The sequence below is a fragment of the Crotalus tigris genome, unplaced genomic scaffold, assembly GCF_016545835.1.
Source record: "Crotalus tigris isolate CLP2741 ecotype Arizona unplaced genomic scaffold, ASM1654583v1 scf7180000018938.1368258, whole genome shotgun sequence".
NCBI classification, from domain to species: Eukaryota; Metazoa; Chordata; class Lepidosauria; order Squamata; family Viperidae; genus Crotalus; species Crotalus tigris.
Genome location: NW_024097283.1, coordinates 753685 through 769221, shown reverse-complemented (window position 1 = coordinate 769221; position 15537 = coordinate 753685). Strand labels below are relative to the sequence as shown.

Here is a 15537-nt window from a genome sequence, read left to right as displayed (position 1 = left end):
CTGGAAAAGCTAGGTCTTAAGCAGCTTACGGAAAACCAACAGTGTGGGAGCAGTCCTAATCTCCGGGGGGAGCTGGTTCCAAGACGTGGGCGCCATCACAGAGAAAGCCCTCCTCCGCGGCCCCGCCAAATGGCACTGCTTGGCCGACGGGACCTGAAGGAGGCCCAGCCTGTGGGATCTAACCGGACGAAGGGAACTATGAGGTAGTAGGCAGTCTCGCAAATAGCCAGGCCCTGAGCCATATAGGGCTTTAAAGGTAATAAATTGAATTGGACCCGGAGACCAATAGGCAACCAGTGCAGCTCACGGAAGATAGGTGTAACGTGGGTGTATCGAGGAGCACCCACTATCACTCGCATGGCTGCATTCTGGACCAACTGTAGTCTCCGAATACTTTTCAAGGGTAGCCCCATGTAGAGCGCGTTTTGGTCACCACGATGTAAAAAAGATGCTGAGACTCTAGAAAGAGTACAGAGAAGAGCAACAAAGATGATTAGGGGACTGGAGGCTAAAACATATAAGATTCCTGGAATTGGGTATGTCTAGTTTAACGAAGAGAAGGATGAGGGGGGACATGATAGCAGTGTTCCAATATCTCAGGGGCTGTCACAAAGAAGAAGGAGTCAAGCTATTCTCCAAAGCACCTGAAGGCAGGACAAGAAACAACGGATGGAAACTAATGAAGGAGAGAAGCAACCTAGAACTAAGGAGAAACTTCCTGACAGAACAATTAACCAGTGGAAGGGGCGTTGACTTACCTGAACCCTTTTCTCAGCACGGAGATGGATAATCCACGCAGTGGGTTGAGACTGTATTCCTGGCCAATCAGATCAGTCAGCCAAAGTTGCCACGCCCAGTCCTGGACCATGATTCTTCAGTCTTGACTCGAGCGCAGCCATTGACTGACAGTAAGACGTTTTGGCTCCACTAAATATACCCTATTATCCTAGTCTATAAGGGTGGGTGTGGATTATCCATCTCCGTGCTGAGAAAAGGCGTTCAGGTAAGTCAACGCCCCTTCTCCAGCACTGGAGATGGATAATCCACGCAGTGGGACATACCAAAGCCTATTGTCCCTTGGGTTGGGGAATAGACTGGTCCCGTGTGTAACTTTGGTCTAGAACCTGCTGGAGAACCCTCCTACCGAAGGAGGCCTCTGCAGAGGAGTACTTGTCGATTTTGTAATGACGAATGAATGGAGAGGGCGAGGCCCAAGTGGCTGCCCTGCATACCTCTTCAATAGAAGCCTGCATGGCCCATGCTGCTGAGGTGGCAGCACTCCTTGTGGAGTGGGCCGTGATATGCTTGGGGACTTGCAAGGACTCCGCCTGGTATGCCCCAGTGATGCATGCCCTAATCCACCTACCGATGGTAGAGGACGAGACCTTCCGGCCCCTAGTAGCGGGGTGGAAGGATATGAAAAGCGCTTCCGAGCGACGGAATTCCGCTGTGCGCGAAATGTAATGTCTTAGTGCCCTTCGTACGTCCAAGGTGTGCCATTGTTGCTCCAGGGGATGAGCTGGGTTTGGACAGAAGTCTGGTAGGACTATTTCCTGTGATCTGTGAAAAAAAGAGTTGACCTTTGGAATGAATGAAGGGTCTATTCTTAGCACTACCTTGTCCCTGTGAAAATGACACAGGTCCTTCCTCGTTGAGAGAGAAGCTAACTCGGATATCCGTCGAGCTGACGTGATAGCTACTAAGAATGCTACCTTATGGGTCAGGTAGCGAATGTCACATGTTTTGAGTGGTTCGAATAGCGCTCTGGTAAGAGCTTGTAGTACTCGTGGTAGTTCCCACGATGGATACCTGTGCACGGTTGGCGGTCTGATGTTCGCAGCCCCCTTGAGGAAGGATCGTATTAAGGGATGCTTGCCCAAGGATTCACCGGGGCTGGCAGAAAGTATAGTTGAGAGGGCGGCGATTTGCCTGCGCAGCGTGTTTGGCGAGAGGTCCCTCTCTAGGCCATCTAGTAAAAATTCTAGGATCTTGGGAATTGTGATCCCTTCGAGTAACAATTCCTGTTTAGAGCACCATGACTGGAAGCTTCTCCACGTGGCCTCGTAGATACGGTTCGTGGAGGGGCGCCTTGATGCCTGTATGACCCTAATTACACCCTGTGAGCAAGCCCCCTTGGCTAAAATTGACCGTTCAAGAGCCAGACGGCTAGTTGTAGCCATTGTGGCTCTGGGTGGGAGATCTCCCCCTGCTTGAGGGAGATCCTCTCCGGAGGAATCCGCCATGGATTCGTGCGGGAGAGACTCCTCAAGTCTGCGAACCAAGGTCTCCTTGGCCAATAAGGGGCCACAAGGATTACCTCGGCCCTTTCCCGCAGAATCTTGCGTACTACCGCCGGAAGGAGAGGTAAGGGTGGAAACGCGTACAGGAGTCCCTTTGGCCATGGGCTCCGTAACGCGTCCGTCTGCTCTGCTCCCCTGGATGGGAATCGGAGAAGAAGCGAGTTAGGTGGGCATTGGAAGGAGAGGCAAAAAGGTCCACCTGGGGAAGCCCGAAGCGGTGACAGATCTCCCTGAAGATCCTCGGGTGTAGTTGCCACTCCAAGTGATCTATTGTTGATCTGCTCAACAGATCTGCTTGGATGTTTGCCTCCCCCGATATGTGGTCGGCCTTTATGGAGGCCAGATTTTGTTCCGCCCAGGCCCCCAGTAGGAGGGCCTCGGCCGAGAGCGAGCGAGAGTGTGTGCCCCCCTGACGGTTTATGTGGGCCTTGGCTGTCACGTTGTCCGTCAGGACCAGTACGTGCCTGCCTTTTATGCTGCTGTGAAAATGCCTTAACGCTAGGTGAATAGCCCGCAGCTCGAGCCAGTTTATGTTGTGTCGGAGATCCACCGCTGACCAGCGGCCCTGTGTCCACTTGGTCCCCAAGTGGCCTCCCCAGCCGAATAAGCTCGCATCCGTTGTGACTACTACTCTGTCTGGTTCCCTGAAGGGGGACCCCCTGAGGAGAGCTGGAGATAGCCACCACCTGAGGGAGTGTCGTACTCTCAGAGGTATGCCTACCCTCTTCCGGGATGCAGTGATTTGCTGTCTCTGAAACGGGAGCATGAACCACTGCAGTTCTCTTGAATGCAGCCTTGCCCAAGGAACTATTGCTATGGTCGATATCATCTTCCCTAGCAGCTGGGAGAGGCAGACCAGCGTCACTAACTGACCGAGGCTTACCTGTTTTACGGCTTTCTTTATGCTGCTGAGGCGTTCCTGTGATAGGTACACCTTGCACTCCCTTGTGTCTATGACCGCTCCCAGATGGAGTATTCTCGTAGTTGGAGTTAGATGGCTCTTTGGAAAGTTCAACGAGAAGCCGTGGTCCTGCAGCAGTTTTATCACTAACTGTAGGTCCGCCTGAGACTGCTGGGCGGACGATGACTGGATTAGAATATCGTCCAGGTAGCACTGGACTCTGACTGGTACGTTTCTTAGGTGTGCTGCCAGAACCGCCAGAATCTTGGTGAACACCCTGGGCGCTGATGACAGGCCGAATGGAAGTGCCCTGTATTGAAAATGGTGTCCCCTGTAGGCAAACCGTAGAAAGCGGCGGTGAGCCAGAGAGATAGGGATGTGCAAGTATGCCTCCGTGAGGTCGATCGATGCCAGAAAATCCCCTTTCCTTACGCTTCCAAGGATGGAGCGTAGTGTCTGCATTTTGAATTTGCGGTATTTTATGTAGAAATTTAGCCTTTTTAAATCCAAAACGGCTCTCCAACCCCCCGAGGGTTTTGGGACCACGAAGAGGATAGAATAAAACCCCTGGTCTCTCTGGTTCATAGGCACCGGCTCTACGGCCCGTATGTTTAGAAGGTGCTGAACGGCCTCGTTCATGAGCCTTCTCTTTGTTGGGTTTGTGGGACAGGGGCACGGGCGGAAGCGGTTCGGGGGCTTTGAGAGAAATTCTAGAGATAGACCATGACGTATGGTGTTCCTGACCCATACGTCCGTGGTGGTCTCTTCCCACTGGGGAGCAAACCCTGCTAGTCTGCCCCCTATGGGAAGGTCTGGGTGGGAGTCATCTGGTACGGCGGAAGGGGCGGTTGTTCCCCCGAAAGGGCCGTCTTCCCTGCGTTTGTCTATGTCTTGTATTCTGTCTGTCCCCCTGTCTTTCCCTATCCTGTCTAGCTTGGAAGGGTTGGGAATTTTGAAAGTAGTTGACCCTGGCTTCCGCACGAAAGGATTGTTTCCTTCCCCAGGAGCCGGGTCTTTTGTCCTGCCTTTTAAGCATGTGTTTAAGGACCTTGCGCTTGTGCTTGTTCTCTGTCAGGTATGGCGTTAGTGCCTCACCAAACAGCTTTGCCCCTTGGTACGGAGCCGAAGCCAATTTCCACTTGGATTTGGTATCCGCCTGCCAGTTCTTTAGCCAGAGGAAGCGCCTGCTCGTGTTGTTTGCCGCCATTGCCTTGGCTGAAAACTTGGTCGCTAAAAGTGTCGCGTCCAACGCATATTCCATGGCCGCTACCATTTTGCTGAGTTCCTGGTGAGTGTAACTCACGGAGCCAACAAAGTGTGGCTCTGGTGAAAAAGGACGCGGAGGTAGTCGCCCTGGTAGCCCAAGCTATTGCCTGGTGCGTTATCCTGTAGTTGGACTCACTCTTTCGGTCCTCGGCTTTAAGAGCCTCAGCAAAATCTCCTGATATGGCCGTGTCCAATATCAGAGGACCTATGGGTTCGTCCACCACCGGCACTTCCAATGTTCCCTCTAGCTCCCTTGCTACGTTAAATAGCTTCCTCTCCGCATTGCTAGGAAGCGGTAGGGAGGTTGGCGCTGCCCACTGTTTCCTTATTGTGTTTAGGAACATGGTCGGGCATGGTATGCGGTGTTGAGTGGTTACCTTTTCGGCGAACGTCGGCTCAGCCTCCGTGTCAACTGTGACAGGCTCCGCTGGTGTCCCATGCCCCAGATGGGCTGTGGCCTCAGCCTTGCGCAGAATGGTAACAAAAAGAGAAGGGTTAAACAGGCCGCTGAAGGACGGCCCTTGAGGTGAGGTGTCCTCCTCTTCCTCAGACATTTGAATCCTTTGTGACGTACCTGGCTGGTCCAGGTAAGCTTCCTCAGAGACCGACGAGTCTGAGACGGAGGAGAGGTCCTGATGGTCCTCCGTTTCCTCCCGATGCCTCGTTCTAAGTCCTAGAGACTTGGCTTTGAAGTTTGAGCCCTGGCCTCAAATGCACGGTCCACTGCCTGTGCTATTAGGGTAGCTAGCAGATCCCCCGTCAATGCAGGAGGAGTAACCATTGCCTGCAACCCTGCAGGTGCTGTGGTTAGTATGGTCCTCGGGGTTTCCTGTAACCTCCGTGGGGAGGGGGATCGGGAGAGCGATGAGAATTCGCCTACCCCACCCTCTGTTTGGGACTGTGATGAGTTCCCTAATGACCAAATGGCCCGTGGGGATGAAGGGAGACCCAGCGGTAGATCAGGGCCTATCCCCCCATTCTGCCTATTTTCAATTCTGGCCCTTTTCTGGGCTCTGTCGAACTCTTTTTCTAGGGCTTGGTGTCTTCTGATTGCCTGTTTGTCAGCCTTCTTTGATGACTTCCTTGCAGCCTTTCTAGGGGCTGCAGAGGATTCCAAATCCTCTGATGCGGGTGCTCCAGAGGATGAAGGCAGGGCTCCAGTGGAGGGAATGATTGCTTCCTCCATTCTCCACTAACGCCGGGCCGCGATAGGGGGGACCCAGGTAGTAGGAGAGCTCCAACTTTGAGTAAGGACAGGCGCACTACCGGGGGCGTCTGGAACTCAGGAGCAGACTCTGCAAAATTGTCAGAGTTAGTCACTGTGCACGGATAAGAACAGGCACGCTAATGGGAATGCCTGGAACCCGGCTTGACTATGGTGGGTAAGGACAGGCACGCGACTGGGGATGCCTGGAACCCACCACTAAATCCAGAAGCGTACGGGCCACTAATGGGGGACCCGAGGTCCGGAAGGAGCCAAAGGCAACTAAACACAGTTAGTTATGAAAGGTTCTTATTTACTTTAGGTAGAAGACACCAAGTCCTGGAACCAGCAGCTATGTGTCTGATTTGAATGTCTCTGAATGAATAATAGATGCTTTAGTACCCCAGTACTGCTTGCCTATTAAATTCACTCCAGCGGCTGAATCTAGCTTCCTCAGGGAGCCTTAGATCCCGTTTGGACAAAAATATGGCCGCCGCTGCCAGGAGACTACTGCGCATGTGTTAAAAGGAGCAGGAGATTATTGCGCCTGTGCTAAAAAGGCTGCCTGTGCCACGTGCGGTTGTAACAAAGAGCCGCGCGTGCTCACAGCTGTGCAGACAATGGCGCCTCGTTTAAAAAATCCTGAGCAGCCTGGTTAGTGAAAGAAACTGCTCCTTCGCATGCCAGCTGTTTCCCTTAATTAATCTCCCTCCCAGCATGCGTCCCCTTTGTCCTCCGCTTCCCTCGCTAATTGCTTGCCTTTCTGTCTTTTTGTTTTGTTTGTTTTAAACGCGAGGGGTTGCCCGAGCCTCCCCGTTTGTTTAAGGCTGCTGCCGGCTGCTGGAAGGTGGTTGGGGTTTGGGTTAGGGAGGGGAGATAGGGATTTCCCCCTTTTAAGTGGGGGTGGTTTCCCCTGTAGGGAATGTGACTTCCTGAGTCTTACAATTTAGCCAGGCAATTTTGAGTAATCAATTACATTGAATTAAATTATCTCTAATTAACTTTTAAACTAAGCAATTTCAGCTACTAGAAGAAATCCCCCCCAATGGAAAGGAACTATACCTGCCCAGGAGCCAAAGATTGTAGGTCTTTCTGTATGGCCAGATCAATCAAGACTGAAGAATCATGGTCCAGGACTGGGCGTGGCAATTTTGGCTGACTGATCTGATTGGCCAGGAATACAGTCTCAACCCACTGCGTGGATTATCCATCTCCAGTGCTGGAGAACAACCTGCCTCCAGAAACGGTGAATATTCCAACACTCGAAGTTTTTAAGAAGAGAGTGGACAGCCATTTGTCCGAAATGGTATAGGGTTTCCTGCCTGAGCAGGGGGTTGGACTCGATGACCTCCAAGGTTCCTTCCAACTTTTTTATATTATTATTATTATTATTATTATTATTATTATTATTATTATTATTATTATTATTATTATTAATCATTGCACAGTCAGCCAGATGTTCAGACTGGATTTGGCATTTTGTCTACCTATCGAGTCCTTACCCAGGACCTGGGATAGGCAGATGTGGATGTTTGATGGTATTACAGATATCGTCGCAGGATGGAAGCAGTTCCTAGTAAGGCCGCCTTTTGCAATTGACTAATAGCGAATTTGTCAATGCCAATGGTGTTCAAGTGGTGCTCCAGTTGTTTTGGGATTGTACCCAAGGCGCCTATGACTATTGGTACTACCCTTGCTTGCTTTTGCCACAGTCTTTCTATTTCTATTTGTAGGTCTTTGTATTTTGTTATCTTCTCCAGTTCTTTCTCTTCTATTCTGCTATCTCCAGGCACTGCCACGTCCACTATCCAGACTTTTTTGTCTTTCTTATCGACAATTGTTAAGTCTGGGGTGTTATGTTGCAGGTGCTTGTCTGTTTGAATTCTGAAGTCCCAGAGCAGTTTAATTTTATCATTTTCTATGACTTTCTCTATTTTATGATCCCACCAGTTTTTGCTTACAGGCAAATGATATTTTTTGCAGATCTTCCAATGCACCATTGTTGCTACTTTGTCATGCCGCTGCTTGTAATCAGTCTGTGCAATCTTCTTGCAACAGCTTACCATGTGGTCCACTGTTTCTTCAGCTTCTTTGCATAGGCGGCACTTACTGTCTGTTGCTGTCTTCTCAATTTTGACTTTATATGCATTTGTCCTTAAGGCTTGGTCTTGTGCAGCCAGAACTAGTCCCTCGGTCTCTTTCTTCAATTTTCCTGCTCTTAGCCATTGCCAGGTCTTGTTATTATCTGCTTTTCCAGCTATTTTTTTTAATGTATTGGCCATGTAGTGCTTTGTCTTCTCATGCCTCTATTCTGTTCTTCATTTGGTCTTTCTTGTAGGCCAGTTTGGTCTCTCCAGTAGTCAGTAAGCCTTCCTGATATACTAATTTCAGTGCATCTTCATCATTGTTCTTCAGATATTCTTCCAAAGCCATTTTTTCTTCTTCAACCATCTGATGTACTTGTAGCATTCCACGCCCACCTATTTGTCTTGGTAGATAAAGTCTGTCAATGTCACTGCGTGGATGAAGGGCGTGATTCATTGTCATTATTTTTCTGGTCTTCCTATCCATTGCTTTTAGTTCTGCTTGAGTCCAGTCCACTATTCCAGCTGTGTACCTAATGACTGGAATTGCCCAGGTGTTGATTGCCTTTATGGTATTTCCTCCATTGAGTTTGGACTTTAAGATCTTCTTCACTCTCTTGATGTATTCACCTCTAATCTTTTTCTTGACTTCAGTGTGCTTGATGTTGTCAGCTTGAAGGATACCCAAGTATTTGTAGTAATCTTCCTCATCCAGACTCTTAATGTTATTTTCGTGGGGCATCTTGATTCATTACTATTATTATTATTATTATTATGCCATGAGGAAATTCATTTTGCAAAATAATTCACATATTAAAATATATTTAGTATTTACAGTATTTAGTAGACATAATGTCATTTGAAATATAGATTTTGAACAAATATTAGGATATGGTTAGCTGTAACGTTACTGGATACAATGAAGCATTGTAATTTAGGCTGTTATGGTCAATTTTGCATGATCCACAGTTTTCAAATTAAAAAGAAAAAGCAGGAATTTATTTAAAAATGTAAGCTTTTAGATTACAATGCAGTAATGTGTATTTGAAATAGAAGCAAATCTCTAACCTTCTGGTAGGCATAATTTTCTATTTTTTCTTTTTATGCTGAGGTCTGAAGATATAGATAGATCTTCATACAAGTAAGTATGCGGACAATCACCCAACTAGAGAACTCTGTATATCCATCTTTTCACTATATATGATTTTTTTTACCTGTTCAAGGCTTGTATTTTCAGACCCTCTTCAATGCTGTGGCTCAAAGCTTGCTGATTATTGTGCTTGCTGATCCTTGCTAAAACTCTCTCCTGGTGAGCCTCATATTCATCACGACTTGGATAAATTTTACTGATGAGGGCATCAAAATTTGGATCTGGTCTCAAAGATCTTTTGGAAACGAGCTTTTTACGACAAGTAGGGCATTCTTTGTTTCTGAAAATAAGAAAAAGAATTCCAAAAATATGTTTTTACCTAATTCAAAAATATTGTATACTTATTGCATTGTTGGCAAATCTTTGTGATTTCTTTCAAAATACTTAACTATTTATCAGAAGGGGAACAGCCATTTGTTAATTTTGCACATCTCAGAATCCGAATCCTTGAAGGTTAACAAATTTGTTATACTCCATACTGACATTATAAGATTTGCACATAACTGACAAAGACGTAGCAGTTAAAAAGAATAAGGCAGTATAGAATTCAATAGAATGATTTGGTCAATGCTCACTGACCCTCTTTGCTCTTAGTCCTGTACATTATTTGGTGACAACAGTACAAGGAGCCACGTATTCTTTATGTACCCACTTTTACATAGGCTGAAAAAAGTTAAGTTATTACTTGGAGTCAGTGTATTATACTGGATACAAATCCTGACTTGAACTCCAAGTTGAAGTCTCTGCTTGGATATAAGATGCTCTGAATGATCTTGGCTCAGGTACTACTGCAGCAAACCTATCCTACAAGCCAATAAAGGAGAAAATATTTGAGGCTCAGGATTGAAATGAGAGCACTTGGTGCTCTCTGAGCTTGCAGATGTTTCAGTATCCAAACTAGGTAACATCATCAGTGCTGATGAGTTTAACTAGTTTGGGTAATGAAACATCTGCAAGAAAACAATCAAGCTCAGAGAGCACCAAGGACTCCCATCTCACAAGATTAAGTAGGATAGCAAAAATACTCAACCCATCCTAGCTGCAAATTCTTTATATATAACCTTCTTTGGGTCTCGAATGTGGCCAGCCATATACAATAGGTGACAGGAGACAATTTCAGAGAAGAAAGAAGGCAAAAGTATTTTTTATAGTTCCTTTGTGGCAGAGTTGTGATAGGCAACAAGCAGATTAGTCATCCTTCTGAGGTCAGTAAAATGAGAGTGACTCTGTAAACTTAGAGAGGGCTGTAAAGCACTATGAGGCGGTATATTAGTCTAAGTGCTATTGCTATATAATCCATATATCATTAAATGTTGGTAGCAATCTGCTTTTTTTGGCCTTTCCTACCCACCCACCTTTCTTGCTGAAATAAGAAGCATCTAGTTTTGTTATAATTACTCTTAAAATTTGCACCCCATTTCACATATTCCAGCATGGGGCAAAAACAGTGGCCTTATCCATATCTAAAACATTCATGCATCACTGGCTGTATCCTGTGTGGCTTCAATTCCAAAAAATCTTTTGAATCACAGGTTTGAGCATAATTCCAAGGTACTATTCAGTTCTGCAGCAGTGGTTTTTTTCATCAACCAACTTACCCACTTCTAAGGGCTGTGATAATGCAATCAGCACAAAATCGATGTAGACATTCCTTAGTAGTCATGGTATTTTTCAGCATATCCAAACAAATGGGACACATTAGCTCACTGTGGAGACTTCGGGGTGACACCACTATCTCCAGGCCATCTGTTATAGCTTCCTAATGATCAAAATAGCATTTTCAAGAAATTATTTCCTTGCTCCATTGAAATTAATATTTATAAATGATACCTTTTCAATACTCTTACAATTACACTACTTTTCCTACTATCTAATTCTTCTAGTACAAATTATTTGGGATGTGGAAGATCACATTCACACTAAAACAATACAATGATACAAGCTATTACCAAAGATAATACAAAGATGGAGAAGAACGTAACTACAGTACCTGAGGTGTTCTTTGAAGTTCATATAAGCTGAGTTCCCATGTTTTGCTCAATGGTTGTGTGCCATTTGTCTGTACGGTCTGAGACATGGCTAAAAGAAAAACAGAATCACCATCATATTGTTATACTACCTTTTTTTATATATAACTCAAGATGGCAAACATACCCAATATTCCTGCTTCTTATTTTTCCCACTAACAACCCTTGAGGTGAGTTGGACTGAGAAAGACCAGCCCAAAATCACCAGCATTTTCATAATTTTAATAAGCCCTGTAGATTGGATAGATTGGATAAGCATATGCATAGTCCTGCTAGAGCAGGATAAGATCCATTCTAATGCAACGTTTTGTTTCTTAGAGTGGTTAATGAAACACCTCTAGGGTGCTCTCAAGTAGGAGACAGAGAATTTACCTTTATCCCACTACCGTTCATCTAAAATTGGTATTTGGAATCAAACTGCCCCCAACACAGAGAAAAATTGGGTCTTCCAACTTTCTAGTTTTTAACTAACATTCTATGAATATATCCAATCCCTTTTAACGGCATTCAAGTTAGGTGGCCGTCGCCATGTTTTGTGGTAATCAATTCCACAGATTAATTATACACGGTGAGAAGTACTTGCTTTTTCTTGATCTCTCCAAATTCAATTTGTTTCCTTGGATGACTACTGGTCCTAAAGTTTTCAGACAATGTGAAAAATTTCTCCCTGTCTACTTCTACTCTATATATGATTTTATCCATTTTGATAAGGTTGTTTCTCAACTGATTTTTTTCTGCATTCTGTATGTAACAAACTAGATCCCTCATACTATTTCTAGTTCCACTATGCATTTTTATTTCTCAAAGTAACAGAAGCTACTTTGTGGAAGAGAATAGAATGACAGAATAACAGAGTTGGAAGGGACCTTGGAGGTCTTTTAAGTCCAACCCTCTGCTCAAGCAGGAAACTCTATAGCAGACATGTCAAACACAAGGCCCGGGGGCCGGATGTGGCCCGCGATGTGGTTTTATGTGACCCGCAAAGCAATCCTGGAACAGTGAGGGAACAGGCCCCCTCTGCCTTGGCCCAGGCCATCTGGGAGCCAATGTACAATTTTGTGGTGGCCATCTATGCTGAAACGCATTCAGTCTTAGCTCCATAAGCCCCCCCCCCGCATGGCCTGAGAGGAACACCGAGGCTCCTCCAGTGGACCATGCCTTGGCACTTGCCCTGGTCCCACCCCCTTCTGCCGGAGACCCTCAGATCTATCCCACTACTGCCCAAGCCCCCACAGGCACCCTTGATGCGAACGATGTAGAGCTGGCCACGTCCACCCAGTAGGCCACACCCACTCCATCCACGCCCACCCAGTAGGCCGCACCCACCCGGCTCCCTGAGGGCAACCGCAATGCTGATGCAGCCCTCAATGAAATTGAGTTTGACACCCCTGCCCTATAGCATTTCAGACAAATTGTTGTCCAATCTCTAGTTGACCCCCTCTTCTTTGTAGCAGCCTCTTAGATACTGGAACACTAATATTGTGTCACCTCTAGTCCTTCTTGTTTTTAAACTACTAAAGCCTTCTCATTCAGGAACAGGCACAATTGGCACAGCAGATGGAGATGCGCAAAAGCCCTTTTCACCATAAACCACAAATGCCTCTTCTCTGAGCAAGAAGAATTGTTGAAAAAAATTACTAAGTTTGTAATCATGATTTATGAAGTCATAATGATTATACTTATGTACATTGGGAGGTTGATAACCTGAAATACAATTTATCATCCAATCCAAAGCAGAATTTTTTCCTGTTTCTTAGTATACAAAGCAATAAAGATCACATTAGATCTACGTGTAGAACTCTAACTAAAAGGGAACCATAGAGTGAACCTTCCTACTCTGAAATCCTTTAGAAAAACTGGTAAAGTTGTTCACTCAAATTAAGTTGCCAGAGTATATAGATCTAGGGAAATTACATAAAATGCCACTACTTGCTCAGAAAATTTCTAATTGGAAATTTGCATAAACTTTGTTTACGCAAAAGGAAAATGATTGTGAATTCAAGGTTCTTCCCTCTAAAGAAGTTTAAAAGAACAAAATTATCTGGATTACTGCATTCTTAGTGAGCCTAAGGGACCCCACACCTTTTAAAGATAAATTATTTGGGAGTTGATCTAATGTTTTCTTTCAGGTACAAAAACACCTGAGCAAAGAATCTCACAATCTTGTTCTTATAAATATTAGATATAAATCATTCTTTAAAAAATGAGTCCCAATTATTTTGCCTATCTTAAACAAGGAAAGTAGTAAGCTATAAATGGATCTGGGAACCCCCAGGTATCTTTTTCCAATGTCTTTAACAGAAACATTCATTGCTAAATATATGTGTCATGGTTCCGACTAATGAAACACTTCAAAGAATTTCCAGGCATTGTTTATCCAAAAAAGTCTTTATTTTGTGTAACAGAGTGTCCGCATGGCATGGATGGATGCCAAGATCTGAATTCCTCTTCCTTGCACATAACATTCCAGCCTATTCCCCTCCCCTATTTTGCAATCATAAATCATGTTCTCCAATAAGCCCTGGCCAAGGTTCATTTCTGTTCTGTAGCCCCTGCATTCCTTATCTTTTTCCTCCCCTCCCAGCATCATCTAAGTTAACTCTAAAAATACCAGACAGTTCTGCATATTTTGTCAAAGCAATAATATCCAATATTAGCAGCGTTGACAATATGTTTGTAAGAATTTCTCAACAAATGCAAACAATTTTATTACAAATATTAATGACCCTTAAATTGCAAAGTTCAAAAATATTTACTTTGATTAATCTGTTAGTTTAAAAAGAGGTGGTCAACCTATTCTCCAAAGCATTTGAAGACAGAACAAGAAGGGATGAAAACTAATCAGAGAGAAGCAACCTAGGAGAAATTTCCTTTCAGTTAGAACAATTAATCGATGGAACAAACTGCCTCCAGAAGTTTTGGGTGCTCCAACACTGGAGATTTTTAAGAAGAGACTGGACAACCATTTGTCTGAAATGGTACAGAGTTTCTTGCTTGAGCAGAGGGTTGGACTAGAAGACCACCAACATTTCTTGCAACTCTGTTATTCCATTATTCTATGTACAGGAGCAATGTTTGTAAAGGACATATCCACGAGACTGTAAAGGGACATCCAGGAAATCTAAGTGATTCATGCATGCCTGGGGTCCTGTAACAAAATTATGCTAGGATACCTTTGTTTTCTATTCATGCTCTGAAAAGCAGCAGTTCTGAAGCTATGTATATGATCAACTTCCCTCTACCCAAGCCCATTTAATAGGTGGTGGTGGTAGTAGTGTTAGTTTGTTTTTATTCAGGACTAGCTGTACCTGGCCACGCGTTGCTGTGGCTCAGTCTGGCTAAATAGAAAAGAAAGAAAAGAGAAAGTGCATGTAGCGTGTGTTGCTTTTATGTCCAACAGATGGTGCTGTTTTTAGAAAAAAGCATGTTTTAACCTGTCACAGGTGTGACATCTATATAATATAGGTATATAAAAACACGCGCGTATTCAAATGCAACGTTGTGTCAAAATTTCAAAGCAATCGGTGAAGAACTTTCGGAGATTTAAGATTGTGAACAAACGAACATTTACATTTTTATTTATATAGAAGATAGATAGTAGAATAATTTTAGTTTGTTAAAAAAAACATGCTTTTACAGTAAGAGCATTTTCCTCTTCCAAGAAGAACCTTCACACAAATAAAGCCTACTTATTTACTTGTATTTTTTTTTCCAAACAGCTCTTCCTCCCTTGCTGGGGATACTATATATGCCTGTGTACTGTGTACAGATATTGATAGCATTGCTGCTTGCTGGTTATATGTGGGCATCTATTAAATAGAGCACTTTATTTTATGCTTTAAAAGAGGGCTAGCTTTCTGGACTTCTTTCCTGCACTTCAGGTTTGGCAACTATATACATACTCCAAACTACATCACTTCCCCCCAGAACAAGCCATAGTTGAGACAATAGGATCAATTAGAGCAGGACTTTCCAACCAGTGGTACAGGTACCACCTGTGGTACATTGGCAGCTGGCAGGTGGTACGCAACCATCCTAGAAAAGTGGTAGCAGGGGAGGGGAATGAGCTGAACTGGTGGCAGCACCGCACAAGCCTGAGCGAGAGATGGCTGGAGCTGCAGGGCTGTCAGGGCTCAGCAGAAGCGCCAGGATCAGTGCCACTTTCCAGCTGATTGGTGCTTCTTCGGGACTGGCAGGGCTAAGTGGAAACGCCAGGATCAGTGCCAGGCTCCAGCTGGAAAGCAGCACTGATCATGGCACTTCCGCTGAGCCCAGAAGAAGCGCCGATCAGCTGGAATGTTGCAGCATCTCCAGGGTCTTGTGATTTACATTCAGATGCTTGGCAACTGATTCATATTTATGACAGTCACAGTGTCCCAGTGTCATGTGAAGTGACCAAAACCTGCTGCACCCATCCAGCAGACGGGGGGAATAAAAACCAAACACCCCCCCCCACCCCACCCCCGCTGCCAATCCTCAACAGAAATGCTCACAGCAATGAAAACCTTGGACAGGAGGAAGAACGTGGCTGGGCAGGTAGGTAGGTGTCTTGCTCGGCTGTGGCTTGGAGGGCACTTTTTTCAGTGCCATTGTAACTTCGAAAAG

The 15537-nt window shown here is 45.1% G+C and overlaps 1 protein-coding gene across 1 annotated transcript in view; it reads right to left on the bottom strand.

The window, feature by feature from the left end:
- The window catches only part of RNF2 (ring finger protein 2), a 41789-nt gene that overhangs the window by 4746 nt on the left and 21506 nt on the right, over positions 1-15537 (bottom strand). The window contains exons 2-4 of the mRNA XM_039357633.1: positions 10896-10984; positions 10504-10664; positions 8970-9185 (exon numbers count right to left, since the gene is read on the bottom strand). Coding sequence (XP_039213567.1) covers positions 8970-9185; positions 10504-10664; positions 10896-10982 — 464 coding nt within the window. The 5' untranslated portion in view covers positions 10983-10984. The remainder of the gene's footprint in view (positions 1-8969; positions 9186-10503; positions 10665-10895; positions 10985-15537) is intronic.